The sequence below is a fragment of the Phyllostomus discolor genome, chromosome 6 (assembly GCF_004126475.2).
Source record: "Phyllostomus discolor isolate MPI-MPIP mPhyDis1 chromosome 6, mPhyDis1.pri.v3, whole genome shotgun sequence".
NCBI lineage: Eukaryota > Metazoa > Chordata > Mammalia > Chiroptera > Phyllostomidae > Phyllostomus > Phyllostomus discolor.
In genome coordinates, this window is record NC_040908.2 from 90,788,761 (window position 1) to 90,812,798 (window position 24,038).

A 24,038-nucleotide genomic window follows, 5' to 3' on the forward strand; every position below is an offset into this window, starting at 1 on the left:
CGAGATAACCCTATTAGACAGATAATATTGTTATAACCATTATAAAATGAGGAAATAAAGCATAGACAGAGAGCACAGAGAGAGTAAATAACTTACCCAAGGTTATATAGATAGGCAATAGAATTTTATCATGGCCATTCTATCAAGTTCAAACTTTTAACCATTATACCTTTCTGTGTCTATGATTTAGTAGACCAAACCAGAGTTTGGACTTGATTCTGTTCACAATGCAGAGAGTTCTTTGAGGATTTTCATCAGGAACATAAATTTGTGTTTTGTGTTATAAAAGCATCACCCTGGGTACAATTTATGTTAGGGGTGGCATGGAGAAGGCACCTAGAGATATAGTTGAAAAATGTTTCATGTTCTGTGTGGAATATATAATGATTTTAAAGTGAAAGTGGTTGTCTGTGGTTCAATTTCTCATCTAGTAAATGGAAATGAGAATGGTCCTCTCTTCGCAGGAATGGAAAACAATCACTGTGCATAGAATTGCATGTAGTAATTACCCAGTAAACTTTAGCTTTGATGACGACAATGATGATGGTGGTGGTGGTGATGGATTGACCCTTGAAGGTCAAACTGAAATTTTAGCCATGTTTTCTTTTTCTCTGGTTTTTAATGTAAAAGTTTTATCATAGAATTTACAGATGTGATTTAAATATGCTATAGTACAATAAAATCTTAACTACTACCTTTTACCTGCCACTATTATTTTGGTTTTTCAGTTTATGGGAAAAACAGATGGAGACTATTATACTCTGGATGACATGTTTGTCTCCAAAGCAGCTGAGATAGAACATTTTGGCAAAGAGGAAGAGAACCAGAGGCAAAAAGCTATTGCTGAACACCGGAGTCTTGCTGCACAAATGGAAAAATGTCTGTATTGTTTTGACAGCTCTCAGTTTCCCAAGCACCTTATTGTTGCAATAGGTATTAAGGTAAGAAATATAATATTTATTGTTCTAAGGAAACAATTCAGTGGTGTAGGTAGATTTGCTTCTTTTTTCATACTCACATGATTCCTAAGGAATCTGTCTTTTCTTATTCTGTTTCAGATATTTTTCTTTTCCAGGGCCTCAGGACCCACCATTCTTAAAATCATTTTTAGAGTGAGTGTACGTATTTAAGTGACATGATTCTGCTCTTTAGAGAGGCAGCATTGGGTAGTAGTTGAGACCCTGGACTTTGGGAGCCAGACTGTCTCAATTCAAACTCTAGCTCTGCTGTTTACCAGGTGTGTGATCTTATTTTTATGATTGGCACTTGATTCTCCTTATTAAAATCACCTCAGAATAAACTCAGTCTAAAGTAGCTGCTTCTTCCTTACTGTCTCATAGGACCTATTCATTTCTTCATGGAATGCCTCATAATTTGAAGAAGTTTACTGTATTTCCTTTTACTTGTTTTTTGTGTCTCTTCCCCAATAGTCTCTAAGTTCCATGAGGATATAGATAACTTTTCCTCATCATTGTATGCCAAGCATACATGTTTATAATATTTCAATAAGTTTATATGTTGTTGAAATGATCGCTTATTTCAATAAATTTAATAATTACTTATTTAATAGTCACTTATTTCAATAAATATTTGGTTGTTTGATTCTTATATTAGGTAAATCATTATTATGTATCTGATATATGCCAGACCCTAATTAGTCATTGAGGAAAATAGAGACTCAGATATAATTGTGGAGCTTGTTATTCTAGTGAATTAGGGAAGAAAATAAACAAAGTAATAATTTCTCTGATTTAAGAAAGTGTTACTCATCACAAAGCAGATTAAGCAAGAGAATGGGATAAAATGATGGGAAGTATTTTTGAGAAGGTGGTAGAAAAGGCTTCTGAGGAGGTATTTTGTAAAGATGTGAAAGATGAGAAGGAACAAACAACATGAAGATATGAATGAATAATGTTTCAGGAAGGGGCATCAGTGAGTGAAATGCCTTGAGGAGGAAATGAACTTGGCATTCATGGAACCGAAAGAGAACTAGTGTAGATGGAGTGGAGTGAGTGAGAAAAAGTGATGGGAGTAGTAGAATGAATGAATGCTAATTTTAGGAAATCATAGTTTGGGGAACATACATATACATTTTTCTTAATTTAATTAATTTGTTTGTTTTGTATATACACATAAACACCCCTATATATCCAATGGCTCTTCAATGCCACCTCTAGTTTTTAGGTCATTAAGATAGTCAATTTATTTTCTTTTTCTTCTTTTCCTCCATACTTTATAAAAAAAGATAAATGTAACAATTCCATTCAAAATTTGGCCAATTAAAGCAAACCCATGTTAACTGGTTACTTGTATAAATTTTTGTTCAGTTCTTTTCCAGACTATTACATAAAATTTTATATTTTTATAATTATGACATTATGTATAAATATTTCAGTCCACTCTAGTCTGGTCCCTACCTTTAAAAAAAGTAAGAATAAATTAGACATAAAGGAACACTTAAATTTTTCCTGCAGTGTTTGAGGAGCAGTGTGGGTTTATTTTCAGTGACTTCGTTTCCTTAGTGAAGACAGTCTGTGTTTGGGGAGATGTGGAGTGTGCAGACCTTTGCCAGTCTCCTGTTTTATAAGGCCAACGATTACTTTGCTGTTAAGCAGAAATGATAAACAGTATTCCAAAACAATTCACATTCTCACTCTGCTTAATTTTGTGATATTTAAAGTTAATGTTTTAAATCCAAATGTATTAGTGGAGCTGTATTGGTACTCATTAGGGTCAGACAGTTAAATAACATGCTGGTCGTCAGCTGTCTCTGCCTCCTCTTTCCTTTTTGTAAACTAAAAGTTACCCTACTACTTTTGTTTCTTACCACTATGCTTTACTTAAAAAAAAAAGAATTGACCTTTTTTTAAAGTTTTTTAATAGTTTATTTTTTATTGTATTTGATTTTTTTGACTTTGTTTTTTAAGAGCAGTTTTAGATTTATAGAAAAATTGAGAAGATAGTACAGGGTTCCATATACCTCATACCCAGGTCTCTCTGTGATTACATCTTATAATAAGTATAGTAAATTTGTTAGAATTAATGACTCACTGCTGATATTGTTTTTAATTGTGAATATGTTTGTGATTTTACTGTAAACTTAGGTATTTACAGTATTTATTTTGTGTATTTATATCTAATTGTGCCTTGTCCTTTCTCAGGAGAGTTTTAAAAATGTGCATTATTTTGTTAAATAAACACAGAAATATTGTCTGCCATACAAAATATTTCTAGCCAAAATCTAGCAAAAAAAAATAGCAGAAAATGAGATCAAACCCCTTTGCAGAATATTATTTATGTTTCTCATGAATACCTTTTGCTCAGTATACACGAGGTCTGTCCAGAAGGTATCCAGCCATATAATATGAAAAATAGGAACATTTATTCCTATTTTTAGGAACATTTATTCCTATTCTTATCAAAGATACAAGAAACTTTGTACATAAGACAATGATGCCTCAGTCCCCTTCAAAGAAGGCATCTTGAGACCTCACACACAGTTTTCCCAGTTGCCATCAACTGCCTCATCTTATTTTCTAGAATCTCATCAACAGTCTGAAATCTCTTCCCTGTCAATGGTGATTTTAGTTTTGGGAAAAGCCAGAAGTCACAGGGCACCAAATCTGGGCTGTAGGGTGCTGAGTCACCTGTGTGATTTGATGTTTCACTTAAAAGCTCTATACGAGACATGATGCCTCAGCAGGTGTGGTGTTTGATGAAGCTGCCAGTCACTGGTTGTCCATAGCTGTGGCCTTTTGCATCATCGGAATAGTTTCTGTGGAGCAACGTTCAAGCTTAACACAAAATTTGATTTGGATTCACCCTTCCCCTACCCACTCAGTCATTTTGAATGTGACGGCCACACAGTGCACAGGCTCACTCAGCAGCATCTACCACCCCCACTGACTAGTACAGTGAAGTTGTCATTGTTCACACATGCTCATTCCAGTCCACTCTCCTTGGCTGCCAGGTTGCATCAATGTTGTGCAAACCATTCTTGTTATATTAACAGTAGCTTGACACTTTCCAGATAAACCTCGTACATACTAATTAACCCTTTTTTAAAAACGATAGCTTATAATAGAAAAATAGCACCAGCTTTTAGGTAATTTATTTATGTAAATAAATGGAATTTAGCCAAAGAAGTAAAGCCATACAGAGGTTATTTCTGTTTTCTCTCAGTTGGGTTAATTCTCTTTTCTCAGCCAATGAGAGGAAGAAGACTGAATTAATAAACATTACTTAGACATCTCTGCTATTACCAGGCCATGCATTTTTTTTTATTTTTGCAAAATTATGTCAAGAGCTTTTAAAGCATGTAGCTTTTTCAGATCAAGGAAAAAGAGTCACTCATTCCGCCCTTGGGGAAGCTTAATCTTTGATATGTAACAGTTAAAACTGAAACTTGTGTTGTTACTTTGCAGTTGATTAAAAGCTATCTTCATGACTTTTAAAATATTAAATATCTTTAAAAATATTAGAATATATTGCTTATAAACAAGTGTGCTTTATTAGATGTTAGTCATATTTCCCTACTAAGGTTTTATCTGTTGCAACTGAGAATAAATAACAACATTTCACATTTGCAATTTTTTTCTTTGTAGGTGTACTTATGTTTACCCAATTTTCGATCTCTTACCGAGGGTCACTGTTTGATAGTCCCTTTGCAGCACCATAGAGCAGCTACCTTATTGGATGAAGACATCTGGGAGGAAATTCAGGTTAGCATAATAATGTTCATTATTATTGTAACACTCATGAGCAATATTTACAAAGCTGTTGTGATAAATCCCAACAGGTTTTATACTTTCATTGATTTTAACTTTCTGAACTTAAAATCTTGTATACATTTCTGCAGTTGTGTATATCTGTGGATTATGGTGTTTTCACCACGATCCTTCACGTGCTGCATGCTTTGAAAGCTTTTTTAAAAATTTATTGAGATATATTGACATATAACATATAGTTTCAGATATTCGGCTGAAAGCCGAATTTAGTCGGCTTGTGCCTACTAAATAAATTGACAAAGTAATTACTATTTTCACTTTTAAAAAATCAGTGTAAGATTTCTAATCTGTGCATTTGTGAAACATGAGATAATCATTCTTACCACATTAAGATAATACAATACAGCCAAAGAAAAGATATTTTCAGAAAATAAAAAATAAATTTTGCAAGTCAGATGTGTATACTCAGCAGTTACTATATTTTTTGTAATAAAACTGACTGTGATTTTTGTGGGGATTTTATTACCAGCTTTAATTTCTGTTCTTTAATAATCTGTCTCAGAGTTTGGATTCAGGGACTCTTTTTTTCCTTATCTATTTTTTGTGTGTGTGGCCTCAAGAAATTGAAAAGCACAATATAGGTGAAATTGCTGCTGAATTATTTCAAGACCTCATAGTGACAGCAGGGGCAGGGAAAGGGAGATTGGCCAGGGCGAGGTGCAGGGAGGGAGGGAGGGAAGGAGGGAGGGAGGGAAGGAAGGAGGAAACGAATGAAACTCTTGTTTTTCTGATACCTGACAACTGAGTAGGGGCTTCAGGGACTCCTAGTTAGAAAAACGTGAGAAAATTTAAGACTTCAAAAGAGGCTATATACTGGTCTCTTTCATCTTGCTGATAAAGGTCTTTTCATCATGCTGATAAAGATGCCAAAAGAGGGGACACTTTGTGTTCCTGAAATTCAGTTTCTTTCTTCCTATAATATTTAAGTTTATGCTGTGAAAGTTAAAGGGCAGATTGTTTTAATGCATCTGTGGCCAAGCAAGGGTAAGAATGTGGACAAATATATTTGATGTGAAAATTTTTTTCTTCCTAGCATTGGATGCCAGTGCAAAAGATAATTTAAAGTGGAAAGTATGCAAATTTAGTTTTCAATTATTTTTGGACTTTTCTGAAATGCTTTTTTAGACTTTGTATATGGAAAGCATATTTAACTTAGAGCAAAATATATTGCCAAACAGATTTTAAGTAATACAGAAATCAAGTCTGTGTGTTTTATATTTCTGTAAGAAGTTAAGCTACTTGATGAAAACATTGGGGTGGATAAAGAAGAAACTTGTTCAGTACAATACATGTGAGTGCATGAGTATAAGATAATCCAAGTGTTGTGAGAAATGCAGACACAAAAACATTTATTAATTCTGCCCAAAGGTACGGTATGTTCTAGTACAGGTTACATTATAGTTTAACAGATTTTGTAAGCCATATGCATTACAGAAAATTGAGTGAGGGAGGAAAAGCCAAACTGTTTTATGTGAATAATGGCATTATAGCTCTTTTTATGTGTGTGATAAAAGAATATGTTGGAAATTGTAAATTACTGTAACATAGTAAATGAATAAGATACCTGAATTCTAGCTTATTTAAAGAAATAGACTTTTCTGATTTTTATTTTTACTTTCAAATATGTATAAGAACTCAAATTATATCCTGGTGAATATCCTTATGGTCATTCACGTCTTTTAGAGAACATGTTTACAAAAATGATTAGATTTAGCAAAGTACATTCTTGGCAAATACAAGGAGCCATTTCAAGTGATTTTTCTCGCCATCCTCTAGTAACATTTAATTTTAATTTTATATTTTATATTTAATAAAACATATAAATATAATTTTCAGCAGGGCCTATGGGAATAGTGACAAATTTTGAATAAGTTCCAATTTTTTTAGTTTTATTTAAAACATAGTGAAACTCTCTTTTAAATTTATTTTTATCAGTTTGACAAATATGCTTGATCATATGTTACAGCCAGACACTGTTGGTCCATTTTTAAAATATCCGGAATTAACAGTATGGTGGTGGAGTAGTGGATCTTCTCTACAGAGGGCTTCACTTTGGAGTGTTATAAATGGGCCTCTTTCATTGGGAAACCTCCAGTGTTGGTACCTTTTGGTCTTTTTCTTTGGGCCGATCAGAATCTCTAGAAAAACCCTTTTATTCTCTCTCTTACCTGGAGCATTTAAACCTGCTTGCCAGTGTTTAGGGAGTTGAGTGGGGGAAGAAGGCTGGGTGGCAGGATGTTGAACATTTAAGAACATTAAGTATCACTTCCTGTAATGCCTCAGTTTTCAGACTGTATATTCTCAGTTACCTGGTTTTCCCAGCCCAGCCACCTTCTCCAAAGGATAGTCCTACAGGGTTCGGCCCATGTGTAGGAGGGACTCTGGCTTGTTAGTTGCTTTTCTAAAGACTTTTACCTAGCCATTTGTTTTTCACAGCACTTTCCTTTTTACTTCCATTTACTTAGTGTTGCCAGTTCCTAAACCTTTTGAGGATCTGCAGCTTGGCTTTCTTCTTCGCTGCCCCTCATAAGCCCTTCCCTCTGTACCACCCTGATATAAACCAGCTTCTTGTGTTTAAGTCACATAGTCACAGGTGATCTGATTTTCAGTGTATTTTCTCTCATTCTTTGTTCTAGTAGTTTTGTGCTGTTTTAAAAAATTAATATCATTTTTGAGAGGTTCCCCTATGAAGGGCATAGAATTAAATGTGTACATTCTATTCAGTCTCATATATCTTTGGATATAACTTTATCTTTAGAGATGTTCTATTTAGGAAACTTGAGTAAAAGTATTAATATTACATGATAGTATTGATATTTTTAAGGAAAATAATTTTTATTTCAAAATTGTTTGCTCATCTACTTGATATTTTTATAGTATGACTTGATACATATTAAGAATTCTAACACCCTTTAGTATAGTTTATTTAAATATATTATAAGGGGACTATATAAAAATGTTTTAAAAAACCCAAAATAATAATAAATTTGAACACTGTTTTTACCACACAAAAATATATTATAAGGAATTTTAGTCTAGGTGTTTTAACTAAATGAAGACTGGCAGTTAGTTTAGAAATGTGGAAAAGGATGATTACCTAAAGGATGAAGTATTTGCAACTAGGGATATGGAAATTTTATGTTATCCCCATAGCATAGGATGTCTGTATCTCTCTGAAGCATAAAATAGTTTTTGATAATGAACTAAAAAGCTTTCTTCATTGTTTAGTTGTCATATAAAAATGAATATTTAAATATGTACATTTTATTTATTATATTGAACTTTAATGAGGTTGATAACCTCAGGTTATACCATTAAAATTTATTTTAAAATTAAAGTCTTATGTAGAGAGGAGAAATACTTAAATGTGTATGTATGTCCTCTTTGAAGATATTAGTGTGATGTTTATATATTTTATAATATTGAACTATTGTTGTATCATCACTAATTTAGTACTTTTGAGTTTTCATTTATAAGCCGTGATATCTTGAGTCTGTCTGCATTACTTCCAACAGTTAAACCAGGAAAGGATTATGAACAAACATGAAGGAAGAAAGTTTGTGAGATAATCTTTGGACTGCCTAAATTTTGATTTTTGATTATTATTATTATTGTTGCTTTTTATCTACTTTTCCCCTTCTTCAAAAATGTTTGGTTTTCAAATATATAGTTCCACTCTGGCAGTGATTTTTCTTTTTTTTTGTCTTGAATGGGGGTGTGTTCCCCTACCCCCACTTTTTATTTTATTTTTTAAAGTATTTTTTATTGATTATGCTATTACAGTTTTCCCAATGTTTCCCCCTATGTAACCCTCCAGCATCCCTCCCTTAGTTCATGTCCATGGGTTGTACATGTAAGTTCTCTGAGTCTTCTGTTTCCTATACCATTTTTTATCTCCCCCCATCTATTTTATACCTACTAATTATGCTTCTTCTTCCCTGTACCTTTTACCCCAATTCCTCCCTTCCCCCTCCCCACTGAACTCCCTCTGTGTGATCTCCATTTCTTTGATTCTGTTCCTATTCTGGTTGTTTGCTTAGTTTTTGTTTTCATTGTTTTTCTTTTTGTTTAGGTTCCTTTGTTAATAGTTATGAGTTTATTGTCATTTTCTTGTTCGTATTTTTGATCTTCTTTTTCTTAGATAGGTCCCTTTAACATTTCATATAATAATGGCTTGGTGATGGTGAACTCCTTTAACTTGACCTTATCTGAGAAGCAGTTTATCTGCCCTTCCATTCTAAATGATAGCTTTGCTGGATAGAATCATCTTGGATATAGGTCCTTGCCTTTCATCACTTTGAATACTTCTCTCCAGCCCCTTCTTACCTGTAAGCTTTCTTTTGAGAAATCAGTTGGTAGCCTTATGGGAACTCCTTTGTAGGTAACTGTCTCCTTTTCTTTTGCTGCTTCTAAGATTCTCTCCTTATCTTTAATCTTGGGTAATGTAATTATGATGTGCCTTGGTGTGTTCCTCTTTGGGTCCAACTTCGTTGGGACTCTCTGGGCTTCTTGGACTTCCTGAAAGTCTGTTTCCTTTGCCAGTTTGGGGAAGTTTTCCTTCATTATTTGTTCAAATAAGTTTTTGATTTCTTGCTGTTGTTGTTCTCCTTCTGGCACACCTGTGATTTGGATATTGGAACATTTCAGGTTGTCCCAGAGTGTCCTCAGCCTCTCCTCATTTTTTTGTATTCTTGTTTCTTTATTCTGATCCAGTTGGATGTTTATTTCTTCCTTTTGTTCCAAATCATTGCTTTGAATCCTTGTTTCCTTTTTGTCACTGTTGGTTCCCTGGATATTTTGCTTTATTTCATTTTGGATATCTTTCATTTGTTCTTTCATTTTTTGACCAAGCTCAGTTCTGTGAGCATTTTGATTACCAGGGCTTTAAATTTTCCATCAGATAGTTTGGGAATCTCCTCATTGCTTAGTTCTGAGGTTTTGCTGTGTTCTTTCATTTGGGTCATATTTCTTTGTCTTGGTGCAGCTGATAGGTTGTAAAGGGGTGGGACCTTAGGTATTCACCCAGGCAGGGTGACCCTCTTTTCTGAGCTGCTGGTGGGGGAGGGGCCAGAGAGGGAACAATGCAGCTTGCCTGCTTGTCTCTGGTGCATCTTCCAACAGACTCTTGAGTCAGACTGGAAGTATCTCCCACCGAGGCAACCCAGAGTCAACTCTGAGTCTCTTAAGTTAGTCCCTCCCTCTCACCTCTATCTGTGTGGCAGTCAGCCCTGCCCCTCAGGCACCTCACCTCTGTTTTTCTGAGTCTGCCTGCTCCGTCTGCCTTACCAGTCTGGTTGTTTTGGTTGATTTTTTCTTTAATTCATTGGTTGTCAGAGTTCCATGCAGTTTGATTTTCTGGTGCTTCTGGTTGTTTTTGATTTTAGACTGGTTGTGAGATGAAATGAAGGCTTTCTACCTATGCCTTCATCTTGGTCAGAACTCCTGATTTTTCTTTTTCTAGTATATAAAATTATGTTCTCATCACAGAACTAGATAATGAAATAAATAACAATTAATTAAAAATAGTCATAATACATAAAGATTTACAAACATAGTAACTTAAAATAGAGACAATCTAAAAAACTATTTTATAAAACCAAATTTGTATATTTGCCCATTGGTTTTGCTTTTTAGTTGTTTTGTGCATGAAATATTAGGCAGGTGAAGGTAATGACCTGGGGTGTGCAGTTGAGTGAAGGGAAGTGTAGGGCTAACCGTTGTCACTTTCTGGTTCATCAGCAGCTTCAGTCACATGACTGTTGTCAGTGAATTGACCATCTTATTATTCTTCAATTCTTTTACAAATAAAACCTAATTCACAGTACCTTCAGACAGCCAATGTTAATTTCTTATATCACAGTACAGTGTGGATCGGACAGACAGTTCTCTAAGGCAGATCACCTATAAGCAGCAAGGCAGGCATCCAGGCCCCTTTCCTGGTCCGGCCGTCCTGTGGTGGAGTCCTTCTCTTTCAGCACCTGGGATGAAAGAAAATGAACATGAGAAGGCACACTGCTTCTGTACTGCTTCAATGGGCAAGCAATATATATCATTTCTACATACATTCATTGCTCAGAGCTAAATACAGCCCCGCCCAAGTCCCAGAGAGGCTGGAAAATTTAGTGTTCTTGTTTGCCCAGGAAGAGGAAGAGGAAAGAGTTTAGGTAACACAGTCCTTCGGGGAAGCATTTTTATCTGCAGAAATCAGATCGGGGGCATGGCAACTATAACATTTGAATAATCAATTTTACCATGTAGATATCTATACCAGCATTTTATATTTTATTATTTGTCATAATTTAGCCTCAGTTGTGTGTATGCTGTATCTATTAATGTGATTTTATCAAGTATATCTAAGTCAGAATTTTTAAAAGCGGAAATAATCATCTATAATGATTTATCTCACAATCACCTGTAATGAGATTTTAGGTGAAAAGTCAGCAGTCATTATTATTATTAGCCAAAGACTTTGAATTTAACAGTGAATTGAGTGTCTCAAGTAAAGAGGTTATGTTCAATTTAATAATATTGCTGTAGTCAGAAATGAAAAGTGAACCCCATTATCTGTTGCTTACTAAGTACCTCTCTGGTTCACTTCCTGTCTAGTTCACCTCAAATTGTAATTATTTGCCTCCCTCCCTCCCTTTCTTTCTTTCTCTTTTTGCTCTTACTTTATAAAATGAGTGGAAAACAGAAAAGTGATGAGTGATCAATAATAAGTAATCAGTGGAGGCCTGGCAGGAACCCAGAATGTTCATTCCCTACCCAGCAGTAATAAGTGGCCTCTTCCATTTTGGGGTGTCAGCAGAGGCTGAGTGGGGAACCTGAACTTCTAGACAATGGCTCAACAGCATCCTTGTCAAAGGTCCAGAGAATTATGTTGAGTGAAAAATGCCAACTCCAAAAGATTATGTGACTCCATTTATGTAGAATTCCTGAAATGAAAAAATCAAAGAAATGGAGGACAAATTGGTTGTTGCCAAGGTTTAAGAAAGGGGCCGGAGGTGGGAGTCAGTGTGACTAGAAAAGTTGGCGATAGTATTGGAATTGCTCTGTATCTTGACTGCACCAATATTAATATCTTGGCTGTGTGTGGTTTTATAAAATGTTACCATTGGAGGAAATTGGGTTAATTGTACATGGGATTTCTCTGTATTATTTTGACATATTGATATTTTATCATGTTAAAATGATTTTAATTAAAATATTAAAAAGTTATAAATCGAGCCAACAAATATAAATAAAAAGTATTTCATCCTCCTACTTAGACGAATATACTTGCATAACACTCTACAAGGCCAAGTTTGAATCTGTAATTCTCAGACACCGTGGGGTCTACTCTGTGGGGAGTTGGCTTTTGGCTCTGGGTCTTCAGTCTGCTCCCCATTCTTCTATTTCCTGGTTTGATGCTATACTGTGAGGGGTGCCCTTTAAATACATATTAACATCGTGGACTCCACATCTAAGCTCCTCTATAAACAACTGTCCCTCAGGTCTAGTAATGTAAAATAGTGACTAAATAAATAAATAAACCACAATAAAAAACAGGGACTGTTTAATAATGATGAGTTATTTTGGGAAAAAAAAACAGTCTTTTCAGGTTTAGTTTATTTGATTTTCATACACTGGTAGGACTGAATTATATGTGAAAATAGGGGCTAGCTTGAATGTCCAAGGTTACAAGTGAAGGGTCAGCAGACATATAAGGGAACCAGCCAATGAGGATGCTATGAGCATAGTAAGCAATTAGAAGTAAATCCCCCTTGTCTGTTACTGAATTTAAAGATGCCTACCTGCTCAGAACACCTTTTTGTGGCTTATGGATGTTTTTCTATGATTTTACTGTCGGTTCTGCATCATTTACTACCTGAGTTTGATTTTATCCCTCTTATTTTAGTTATTGGAACCAGTTAATATGTACATAAAAATTTGCAGTGTGTCAGTTTTTTTAAAAAAATGTTTATATTGGTGAAATTATGTAGTGCCTTATTTACCTAACCATTTTTCTTTCTTCAGATGTTTAGAAAATCATTGGTAAAGATGTTTGAAGACAAAGGATTGGACTGCATCTTTTTAGAAACTAATATGAGCATGAAGAAACAGTATCATATGGTTTATGAATGCATTCCTCTTCCGAAAGAAGTGGGTGATATGGCTCCCATCTACTTTAAGGTATTTATAGATAATCTTTACATGCATACTTATATTTTGCTACAGTGCTGTTTTATAAATACAGTCATCTTTATTGTGTTTTTCTTCAATACACTTACATGAAATTTTATATTATATAAATAATGCCATATAAATTTCTATAGAAAGAAATTTAGGATTTTGACCTCGAAAAGCATGCTTTTTAAAATAAGTGTCACTATGCTAGCAAATGATAATTTATAATTACTATTTCACTTTCTCAAATGAAAAATCAGCTTTATATTGAGTACTTCCACATCAAAATTATAGTCATAACTCTAGAAAACTTATTGTTGAAATTCATGAGAGCCTTAGTTACATATAAACAGTACAAACAGCAATTGCTGACAGAAGTTGTAGCTGTAACTTTTAATATTTAGTACCTTATTATGCTATTTGTAAAAAGAAACTAATATCTAACCATGACATATGCTTTTGGATATATAGTAAATGACTAGAGTTCTTAATTCAGTGTCATAATATTCAAGCAACTTTTACTAAATAGCATGTGTTTGATGATGATCTGAATACGATATATCGATAATTTATAGACTTATGTAAATATATAAATGTAGAATCATATATGAAATAGTAACATGCACAATGAAAAAAGGAGGTAATATTTTGTGTGATGGTGTTGGGAGACTTACAAATACAGTGTGTAGACAGTATAGGATGGTAATGTTTATTAATGTGAACTATATATTTCAGTAAAAAGGATTATAAAATGTTTTAAGGCTAGTGAGGTGGTGAAAATCTACTTTCTCTCTAGACCTTTTTAAAAAATCTGAATGTTTTTGATTTAAAGAATTATGCTATTAAAGTATAGGAGGATAAGCCAGATAATCCCAAAATCCATGTAAATCCTAAGTTAAAAAAATCAGTGGAATCAGTTGAGAAAGAGATTATTTTACTGGTCTTCAGTGGGGTTTTTTGGTACTTCCTCAGTATAGTCTTAGATAATTGTGAGTATAGGCATTGAGGTATAGGGTACAACATATGGTCATTAAAAATGCATTTTTTGGATTCAGCTTCAATTTTATATAGAATAGGCACATTGTAGTGTCAACACAACCCATGCCTTTTAATTGGGGAACAGTATATTTGATGCATTTAAATTATCCTTATTTGAATGTTAATTTCATCATTAAAATTTGCTTTGTTAATAATGCTACTGTACAAAAATGAGATTATTTTGTACTCATCATCCTGGCCTTCTTTCTATTAAATATTTCTTTACCATAAACACTAGTCATATTGCTTAGTCTAGAAAGTCTTATAATGCCATTTGCATGTTTTTTTCCCCTGCATTTTTTTTTACATCTTTGTTATATAACTGGAAATAGTCCAACTACTTGGTTGCTAAAAAGCATATAAATTACTCTTTTTATACTGGGAAGAAGAGCTATAAAACTAAGTGTATTTATTTGAGTAGATTTCTATGAATGGAGTAAGGAATTTGTAAACTTTTATATTCATAATTAATGTGCAATATTAAATTGCTTTGTCTTATTAAGGATTCTTTTATCATATAAAGTTGAGCTGAAGTTAACATCAGTATAAGAGTTAAGAGTGAGAAAAATATAGCTTGGCTAAAGGTAAGACTTTAAAAAATCAAGGAGTTCCAATTTTAAATAATAGAAATTAAAGCCTATCCATTCAGAAATCACACACCATGTATAATATACCCTGTAGTTAATTTACTGTGTTATTTCAATTTTAAATTTTCTCATTGTATTTGCATTTATGTTATTTTTTCATTAACAAATGGCTATTTCTTAGAAAGCCATAATGGAATCTGATGAAGAGTGGTCTATGAACAAGAAATTGATTGATCTCTCTTCAAAAGATATCAGAAAGTCTGTAAGTATCTTTTTCCCCCCTAATATTAGAAATTACACTTAAGGATCCTCATTAATTTCCATATCTTATTTGAGAAAGACCATTTGTCTGGTTCTACAAATAAAGAAGAACTTCTTTTCATTTTGCTTGATCTGGCAAATGCATACTTGTTCAAATGCTTGTTTGAATGTTTATTCTGGACGTCCTGGCCCTCTGCCATAGTCGTGCCTGTAACTGGCTGTGGCAGCCATCAGACTCTGCCACGGGAGTTCCGCTTGTGGGCTTCTCAGCCTCTGTGGGACGAGTGGGGAGAGAGGCTTTCTTGTCAGTAGAATTACAATGAGAGACATTTTCCTAGAGGTTCTGTTTTTAATTTGGAACTTGGTTTCTTGTTTGTTTGTTTCTTACACAAGGTTTCCTATTAAATCCCTTTAAAATAGTTAAATATAAGTAGGTAGTTACAGAGTAGCCATGGGGATGTAAAGTACAGTATAGGAAATGGAGTAGCCAAAAAACCTACTCATGACCCATGGACATGAACAATGGTGTGTGGACTGCCTGAGGGAGTAGGGGTACTGGGTGGAGGGTGGCAAGAAGGGAAAAATTAGGACAACTGTAATAGTATAATCAATAAAATGTAATTTAAAAAAAGAAATACACAGACTACAAAAATTGATTGATCTTACATATAACATATAAGTGCATTTTTGTTCATGAGAAGTAGACAGTATTAAATAAAATAAGATGAAATAAAAAATAAAATAGACTACAGGTTCATTATTCTGTTGGGGAGTTTTTCACCATTTTTCCTAGTTCAATATTGACTTATAGAACAAGTTTTATATACAAGAGTCACATAAGTTGAGTTCTTTTGTAATGAATGACTTCTCTCTTTTCTAGAAATACAAATTAAAGGGAATAGAGGTAGAATTGTGACTTCCATTTTGTTTTTTTTATTAAATAAGTGATTTAGTTTACAAATGTTTATTGAGTGTCTTCTATTTACCAGGCACTATTTAGGTGCTTGTCATGCATAGTGGAACAAAACAGAGAAGATCCCTGACTTCATGGAGCTTACATTTTAGTGCAGGATTTGGGAACCTCCAGCCTGGGTGCTACATCCAGTCTTCTGCCTGTTTGTGTAAATGGAGTTTTGTTGGGAGGCAGCTACACCCATTTGTTTATGTTTTGTCTTTGGCAGATTTCATGCTGCAAGGGCAGACAGAGAGTTGTGACAGAACTGTATGATCTGCAAAGCCTACCCCCTCAATATTTTATTGAAACTTCTAAAAGCTTTTTTAAGTTTGTTGACCCCTGTTCTAGTAGTAATTGTCACTAGAATATTTCTCTCCCATTTCTTCTTTGGGGAAGCTAGACTCCTGTTACCTGCGATTGATAGGGTTCCTTATTACATTTATTATATCCCAGTCAAAAGATTCAAATTCCGTTGCATTATTTAAGATAGTTTTAACTCAAAGATAAGATATTCCCTACCATCTTCTTTCTTACATTTGTGGTGAATTGAGCTAGACAATATATTTAAAAACAAAACATAAAAACCCTCCTAAATGGCCTATGCACTTCTGTCTTACAAGCCTATAGAAAAATGTATCTAATGTACATATAGCTTTTGTGCCTGTTTTTCACTTGTCATACCATAATTTCCAATGACATTAAATATTCTTTTAGAGCATGATTTTATTGAAAATATTTTGAAGAAGAAATTTTGAAAGAAATATATTCTCCATTTGCTACATTGCATGTGCAGTTTTCATACTGGTAAACCACCACCTACCTAGTATAAGTTTGGTTTTTAAAAATCTAGGTAACTACTTAAGAACACAGAGGGTTCTAATATTTTAACTTAACCAATATGGAAAATAAGAAATAGATACAGATTCTTGGTAGTATACTCAATTTTGAAGTATTTAAAATATAGCACCAGTTGCCTTTTCACCACATAGCATTGCACCTGAGAGTCACAGCAGATGGGGAATGAGCCAAGTGACTTGTTAAGGTCCTTTTTAGCTTTATGATTTAGTAATTAGTGGATGGAATTGTGGAGAGAACTTGAGTATAAGAATAATTCTAAAGCAGGTCACTTTTTAGGTTAATAAGCTTTCCAATGTCTTTTTTAAATTATGAGTGTTTTGAGCATGAAATGAACAGTCTTGAGTTATTTTAACATTATTTTTACTCTGAAAAAAAATCTCACTATCCTTCTAAGAGTGCTGTGTCCTTAGCAGTTTCGTGAAGTGTTTTACCTGCCTTATTGTGGGTGGGGTGTTTTTTTTCGCTATAGAAGAGTCTTAGCTGTTAGTAGAGATTCACATATTTGTAATTCATTCTGATTCTTTGTTGATTTATGTTTTTTCCTTGCTGTGTGGGTATATGCTTCTCTTTTTATGCCCATTTTGTTTACTCTCTGAGGGTCTTTTGATACCTTTTCAGTGTAGTATGAAGTTTATGGAAACGTACAAGGGAAGCAGATCTGAATTGTAGAGGAGTTGACATGATATTAAATAACTTGTCAAGAAAATCATTTTTTACATAGTTATTTTATTGAGATTTCATATGAGTTCTTTCTGAACTTTTAAATGTTGTAATTTTTAAGTTAAATTTTGTGAAAAACATCTAGCACTTTAGGGGCTGATTTTTTAAAAAAACATCCAGCACATTTAGAAACTGATTTTTTTAAACTAAGGAAAGTCAGCCTCATGAAAATTTTGCATTTATCCAGAGACCTTCAAACTCAGAGGCAATTATATGAAGTCAGAAGTAACATCTGGAATATTAAAAGGAGAATATTAAAATATTACTGTTTTTCTACCATACATAATTTTTTTACATTTATGATACTTATAAAAAACAGGTAACTCTCAGCACCTTTTCAAGAGTGATATCAAAGTTTTAACTTCTTTCCCTCTGGCTGGTTAGGCAAGAAGAGATAAGTGCTAAATGTGCTTATATTTTCATACTAGGAAGACCATAGCTTGTACTTTTTGCAGCACGAGCACAGTGGAGGAGTTGTGGTAGAAGTTGTTCTTCGTATAGAAGTAGTTCAGAGTTCGTTGTGGCATCTTGGCAATTTTGCCGTAGACTGTTGACCTCTGGTGTAGATATTAGTTTCTTAGTGCTGCTGTAACAAATGACCACACACTTAGTGGTTTTAAACGCCACAGATTTATTATCTTATAGTTCTGGAGGTTACAAATATAAAGTTTCACTGGCCTGAAATTAAAGTGTTTAGCAGGTCTGCATTCTTTCTGGATCCTCTTGAGACTTTTTCCAGCTTCTAGAAGTCACCTGCATTCTATAGCTTTATCTTTAAATCCAGTGGTGTGTGATCTTCCAATCTTTTTCTGAGTCTCACCCACCTCTTTATCTCTTGTAAGTACCTTTGTGATTACATTGGGCCCACTGGATAGCCCAGAATAATATCCCCATTTCAAGATTTCATAACTTAATTGCATCTTTAGAGTCCCTTTTGCCATATATAGTAGATATTCATGGTAAAATAATGGATTAGATTATTGGTATATTTAGGCGGTCATTATTTTGCCAAACACAGTATAATACAAACAGGAGGCAAGGGCACTGTCATTACAAATTGCTCCCTTAAGTTATCTCTCCTTCCCAGTGCTGTCCTCTAGTTGATGCATTTCCATAATACTATTTTAGCCATTCAGATTTGTGTTTCACACATAAGGATCTACTTCAAAGAGCAAAAATACTCTCATGGAGCCTTCCATCCTTTTCTCTTTTTTCCACCAGTTTGGCACAAGACAGTAGTGTTTGGGAGACAGAAATAGAAGTGATATTTGAAGATCTTGACTGTGCCAAACACTGGGCCACGTACTTTATATGCACTTTCCTTTTGATTCTCACAGCAAACCTTGAGCTCTTCGCAGTTCTTATGAGACTCAGAGATGTCAAATAGCTTCCCTGTGGTTGCATAGCTGTAAAGATCAGACCTGTGATTAGAGCCAGTCTCTTAATTTTTTCTTAATTATCTAGGTCATACGTGTTTATATTTAAAAAATGTGAAGATATAAAAAATAGTCATAGAACAATCTATTTCTTTGCATATTTTATAAGCTGATTGGTTTTTACTTAATTTTTTTCTATGACATGCATAACTCTTTATTAGCCCTAATTTTAAATGCTTTATGTTATTTCAAGATGACTACTTTTGTTCCACCATACTATCCTATCTCTCTTCAAGTCATGCCTTCTGGAGGACACAATACAAAAGACATAGATGTGATTCAGAGTAAATGCTGACAGAATGAGGGGACTAGAGAGAACAGATAGTACTATTACGTGACTCACTTGAATAATTTCTACTGACAGAATTGGAGCTTGGAGGGAAAACTTGCATGGACAAAGATTTACTTAATTGATAAATAAGAGCCTTTTCTAATCAAGATAGAGTATAAAATATTGTGTGTGTGTGGAAAGAGAGAGGGAAAGGAAAGAGGGGAAGGTAAAGAATCTTGACCAATGTAGATTTGAATTGCATTGGTCCACTTAATATAGAATTTTTAAAATAAATCACTGTATTGTTTTTGATCTGCGGTTGGGAGTCCGTGGATGCAGAGGGCCGACTGCCTGTGTGCATTGATCTGTGTCACTTTATAATGAGGGAGTGGAGCATTTTTAGATGTTAATATCTATGGGGGTCCTGGGGCCAGTCCCCCAGGGATACTGAGACTAGTTAAGTTTGTCCGGAGTCAAGATATACATAGATTTTCAACTGTGTGGGCTCAGCACCACGAACCGCTGAATTGTTCAAGGGTCAACTGTAGTTAATCCTGGAAATAGTTTGAAATGAGGTTGGTAAACTAAGTATTGCCATACCCACCTCACTAGCTAATAAAAATTATGATTGAGTTTAATTTATCTTTGATAAATAAAAATAAAGTCTCAGTGTTATTATAAACAAAGCTTTATGTGTATAGCTAGGCCCTTCTTCCTATTCTGCACTGTGAGAAACAATATAAGAAAGCTTGTTTTTATTCCCTATTTGTATAGTCTAAAGGAAATTATTTTGCTATTATATTTTCAAAATATACCTTTCTTTTCTGTTTTTCCCAAAGACAGGGAAATAATTGGCTTTGATTGTAATTGTTGAATGTTGTCAAGAGCTGCCTGGCCGAAAGGCTACCAAATGAAAGGTTTTAGAAAGTTAGGTCATTGCTTCAGCATCAACTATCATTGAATCAGTATTCAGTGATTTGGAAATTCATTGTATACTTTTTCTTGAGGGATACTTAATTACTGCCATTCGAGAGGGCCAGAAGAGGGACTAAGCATGGCTCCCTGATTTCACATTGTATTCACGTGCGATTTATCTGTTTCTTTAGGTACCCAAAGGCTTACCTTATTTCTCTGTGGATTTTGGCCTCCAAGGAGGGTTTGCCCATATCATTGAAGATCAACACAAATTTCCTCATTACTTTGGAAAGGTATGTTCATAAATTTAATAAAATTTTAATTTCAGCCATTTGGTAGCACTTTTCTTTTGAAGGGAAGTCAAAACTTTGGTCACAGTATGGTGAGGTTGTTCAGTACTGTTCTACCCAGGCTTTAGAAGGACAACCTAGGAACTATTAATACAATCACCCCAGAATATTTGGTACAGTCAGGAATGTCACTTTGGAATGAAAGATTTGCCAGAGTGTCAACAGTGACTCCAGTGGAGTCAACCAGCCTCGTGCTGAGAATGATTCTTAGCAACATTTATTGAGGGCTTACACTGGTACAGGTATTATTCTAAGCACTCATTTAATTCTCACAATGACTCCATTATGTAGATATTGTTATTACTTTTATTTTACAGGTGAGGAATATTAACTACAGAGAGGCTATAGAATTTGCTCAATGTCATTTGCTAGCAAATGAGAGAACCAGGGGTACATGCACTCATGATTTAACTAGACAACAAATGATCTCATCTCTTTATTTATAATTAAGTACTATGTAGTTCAAGAATTGTATGACTCATTTCATGCGTAGTTTCTGGCCAGATACTAGAGTGCAGATCTTTTGATGGTCAGTAGGTTCTTTTCGGCATTACAGACTGCCTTCTAGGGGCATAGGCCTTACATGTGTCTACTGAGCATGTGGGTAGTGTGTAAGTAGTATTGAGAACTGGAATGAATTAATATAGCCACTGAAGCACTCTAAGGAAGTCCAGGCAATAAGAGCTCTAGAAATGACCTTTCAATCTAGTGTAGCTCGGCCTTTCTGCTCAGGTCATCTTCTAAATCCTTGAGGCCACTTGATGAGTTCCCAGGGTTCCCTGTTCTTCCTTCCTACTTTCATCTCCTATAAAAGACCATCATTTATAATGAATAGGGACATGGTCAAGAGGCATCTCATCTCCAGAGGCTGGGGTTGCAAACTTCATGCTATTGCCCTTAAGGGATTAACCAGGGGCCCAAAATCACATGCATCTTTGAACTGTTGAAATATAGTACAGAAACTAGTTTGAGAAATTTTCAGAATTTTTTTTTCAAAGTTAGCTAGAAAGAAATTTGTTTTCATTGTTCTGAAAAATTCTGTTGTTATTCAGTGACAAGAGAATTTTGTCATTGAACATCTGTGGATTTACTTTTTTTAAACTTGATTCTAATGAAAATGAAGTAAGTTATCATTTACTTGTGTAAATTTAATTGGAAAATAGTGCTCCCTCAAATATTCTGCATATTTATAGTTGATATGATATTGTTTTAATGCCAAAATGAAAACTTCCTTGAGTAACATTGTATCACTGATTAATTTTTCACAAAAATTGCTTTTGAAGGATCAGCTTGTGAGCCCAAGAATTCCTTTATTCTGGTGCCTCAGCAGTTGTTCACAAAGCAAGAAGGGATTGTCTCTTTCCATTAACAGCTGTGTTAGTAACACACAAGAGTCAATCCTATATGGTACACATAAGACAAAACTTGATGTTTTGTAGAGACCATACTAGGTCAGTTTATAAGCTAGGCTTTCTTAAACTACGTTGCTTACTTGGGCTGATGCCGAGAAACTCTTGCATTAAATCTAAATTTACCTCATTTCCCCTGATGTCTTCTACAAACTATTGGCTTCTTTATCTCCCAGCCTCAATGATGGAGATTCCCATTTCCATAAAACTTTTCCTGATATATTTAACAAATAGAATCTTTTTTTTGAGTCTCTTTTTTTAATTGAGCACAATTCTTTTTTTTTTTAAGATTTTTATCTATTTATTTTTAGAGAGGGAAGGGAGGGAGAAAGAGAGAGAGAAACATCAATGTGTGGTTGCTGGGGGCCGTGGCCTGCAACCCAGGCATGTGCCCTGACTGGGAATCGAACCTGCGACACTTTGGTTCATAGCCCGCGCTCAGTCCACTGAGCTACACCAGCCAAGTTGAGTCTCCTTATAATTTGCATTTACTTATTCTACTTTGTAAGACATTCTTTTTTATAGTTGGGCTATTACTCTGGCTCTCACCACAACTCGGCATTCTGTTATGAGCTCTCTGTCTTCAGATATTCATAATCTTAGATTATGTCCAAGATTTTACCACCACAGAGCTGGATTGAATATGCAGAATTCAACCCTAAGCCATTGTTTACCTAGACTGCCTCTCTGTAAATATTACAGTCTTCCTGTACCTTTCTGTACATGGATACTCAAAAGCACATATTTGATTAACTTCTGTAGCTAATAGCATAGAAAGAGGATCATGAAGGAAATAATGTAGAATAATAAGGAGATAAAATCCATTTTTTTCAGGATTAGGAGTGTGACTTTTAAAATGAAGATGATTTATACATTTTAATTTTTGATTTATGTGTTTATTAAAATTTGCTTTTGATTCCTGAAAAAGATAACAGCAGAAGAAATTGGTTTATAAATACACTGGCTAGCAGAGAAAATATTAATCTGAGATTCAACTGCAGTTGAACAATAAAGTTAATAACTATTAGATGTTGATTACCTCTTTCTTCACACTGGAGCAACTAATAAGGAGTAAATTAATTAAAATCCACTTTCTCTTTCTCCACTTGGCTGCTATCTGGCAGATGTGGTAATGAGCAACAAAATGGACAAACTGCTTGACAAGGAGACACGCAGCCAGGACTCCTAGGTTACAGGATTCACATAGTTAGAACTAATTGAAAACAAGATATGTTTAACTTGAAACTAATATTTATGTAAAATTTGAACATTTTTATGGAGAACAACTTAGTGCTATATTTAGTAGCAGAATAAGCAAATAGTTTCATTCCTGTTTTCAGTATTTATACATATGTGTTTGTATTTATCTCGTTCTTTAAAAGGAAATCATTGGTGGGATGCTGGATATAGAACCAAGACTTTGGAGGAAAGGGGTCCGAGAATGCTTTGAGGATCAGAGGAAGAAAGCACTGCAGTTTGCCCAGTGGTGGAAACCTTTTGACTTCACCAAAAGTAAAAAATGTTGAGTCATACCTTTCAAGTTTAATTTCCTCTTCAGATTTTTGTCAGCTTTATTTCCATAGCACCTACCTAAACTACTGACCCTCGGGTCACAGGGAAAGTCGTGCTCCGGATCTCTGACAGCTGTGCATCATTGGATCGTGTTGTTTCCTTCCCCACCTGCTCCTGTGGACTTCATTGCAGTAACCGGGACTAAGACCAGATATATTGGGTGACCTGCTCACGTTCCTGTTCTGTACCCACATCTTGGTGTTCTGAACTTGTCCGTGAATATATAGAAAGACTTTTCCAAAGGATTAGCTAAGAGGTATAACAAATCATTGGTTGAGAAGGAGATGGGTTGGCTTCAAGGTTGACTCTATTGATTGACTTCTTTTGCATTTTTAAAATTAAGAGTTGGCATATTCAGTAATAGTACTTGAACTTTCTTTTCATAGCATTTTATAGAAGATCTCTTAATCTTCTACCAGTAGTGTGTGTGTGTGTATATATATATATCACTGCAATTCTTTTTATTAAAGGAAAAAGAATGTTCCAAAGGTAATAAAGAATTGAATGAAGGTCCTGACTGGTGTAGCTTATTTGGTTGGGTGATGTTCCATGGAGTGAAGAGTCGCCAAAATGGTTCCTGGTCAGGGCACATGCCTGGGTTGCAGGTTCAGTCCCCAGTTGAGGTGTGTACAAAAGGCAACTGATGGGTGATTCTCTCTCACATTGATGTTTCTCTCCCTTTCTTTCTTCTTCCCTCGTTTCTCTCTAAAAAT

The 24,038-nt window shown here is 34.6% G+C and overlaps 1 protein-coding gene across 2 annotated transcripts in view; it reads left to right on the forward strand.

The window, feature by feature from the left end:
• CWF19L2 (CWF19 like cell cycle control factor 2) overlaps window positions 1-23,688 on the forward strand; it is a 99,333-nt gene extending 75,645 nt beyond the window's left edge. For both annotated transcript variants that reach the window (XM_028516714.2, XM_028516715.2), the window contains exons 13-18: window positions 729-941; window positions 4,605-4,721; window positions 12,804-12,959; window positions 14,760-14,840; window positions 20,186-20,287; window positions 23,136-23,688. In XM_028516714.2, the coding sequence (XP_028372515.1) occupies window positions 729-941; window positions 4,605-4,721; window positions 12,804-12,959; window positions 14,760-14,840; window positions 20,186-20,287; window positions 23,136-23,279 (813 nt within the window). In that variant the 3' untranslated portion in view covers window positions 23,280-23,688. The remainder of the gene's footprint in view (window positions 1-728; window positions 942-4,604; window positions 4,722-12,803; window positions 12,960-14,759; window positions 14,841-20,185; window positions 20,288-23,135) is intronic.
• The last annotated feature ends 350 nt before the right edge of the window (window positions 23,689-24,038 follow it).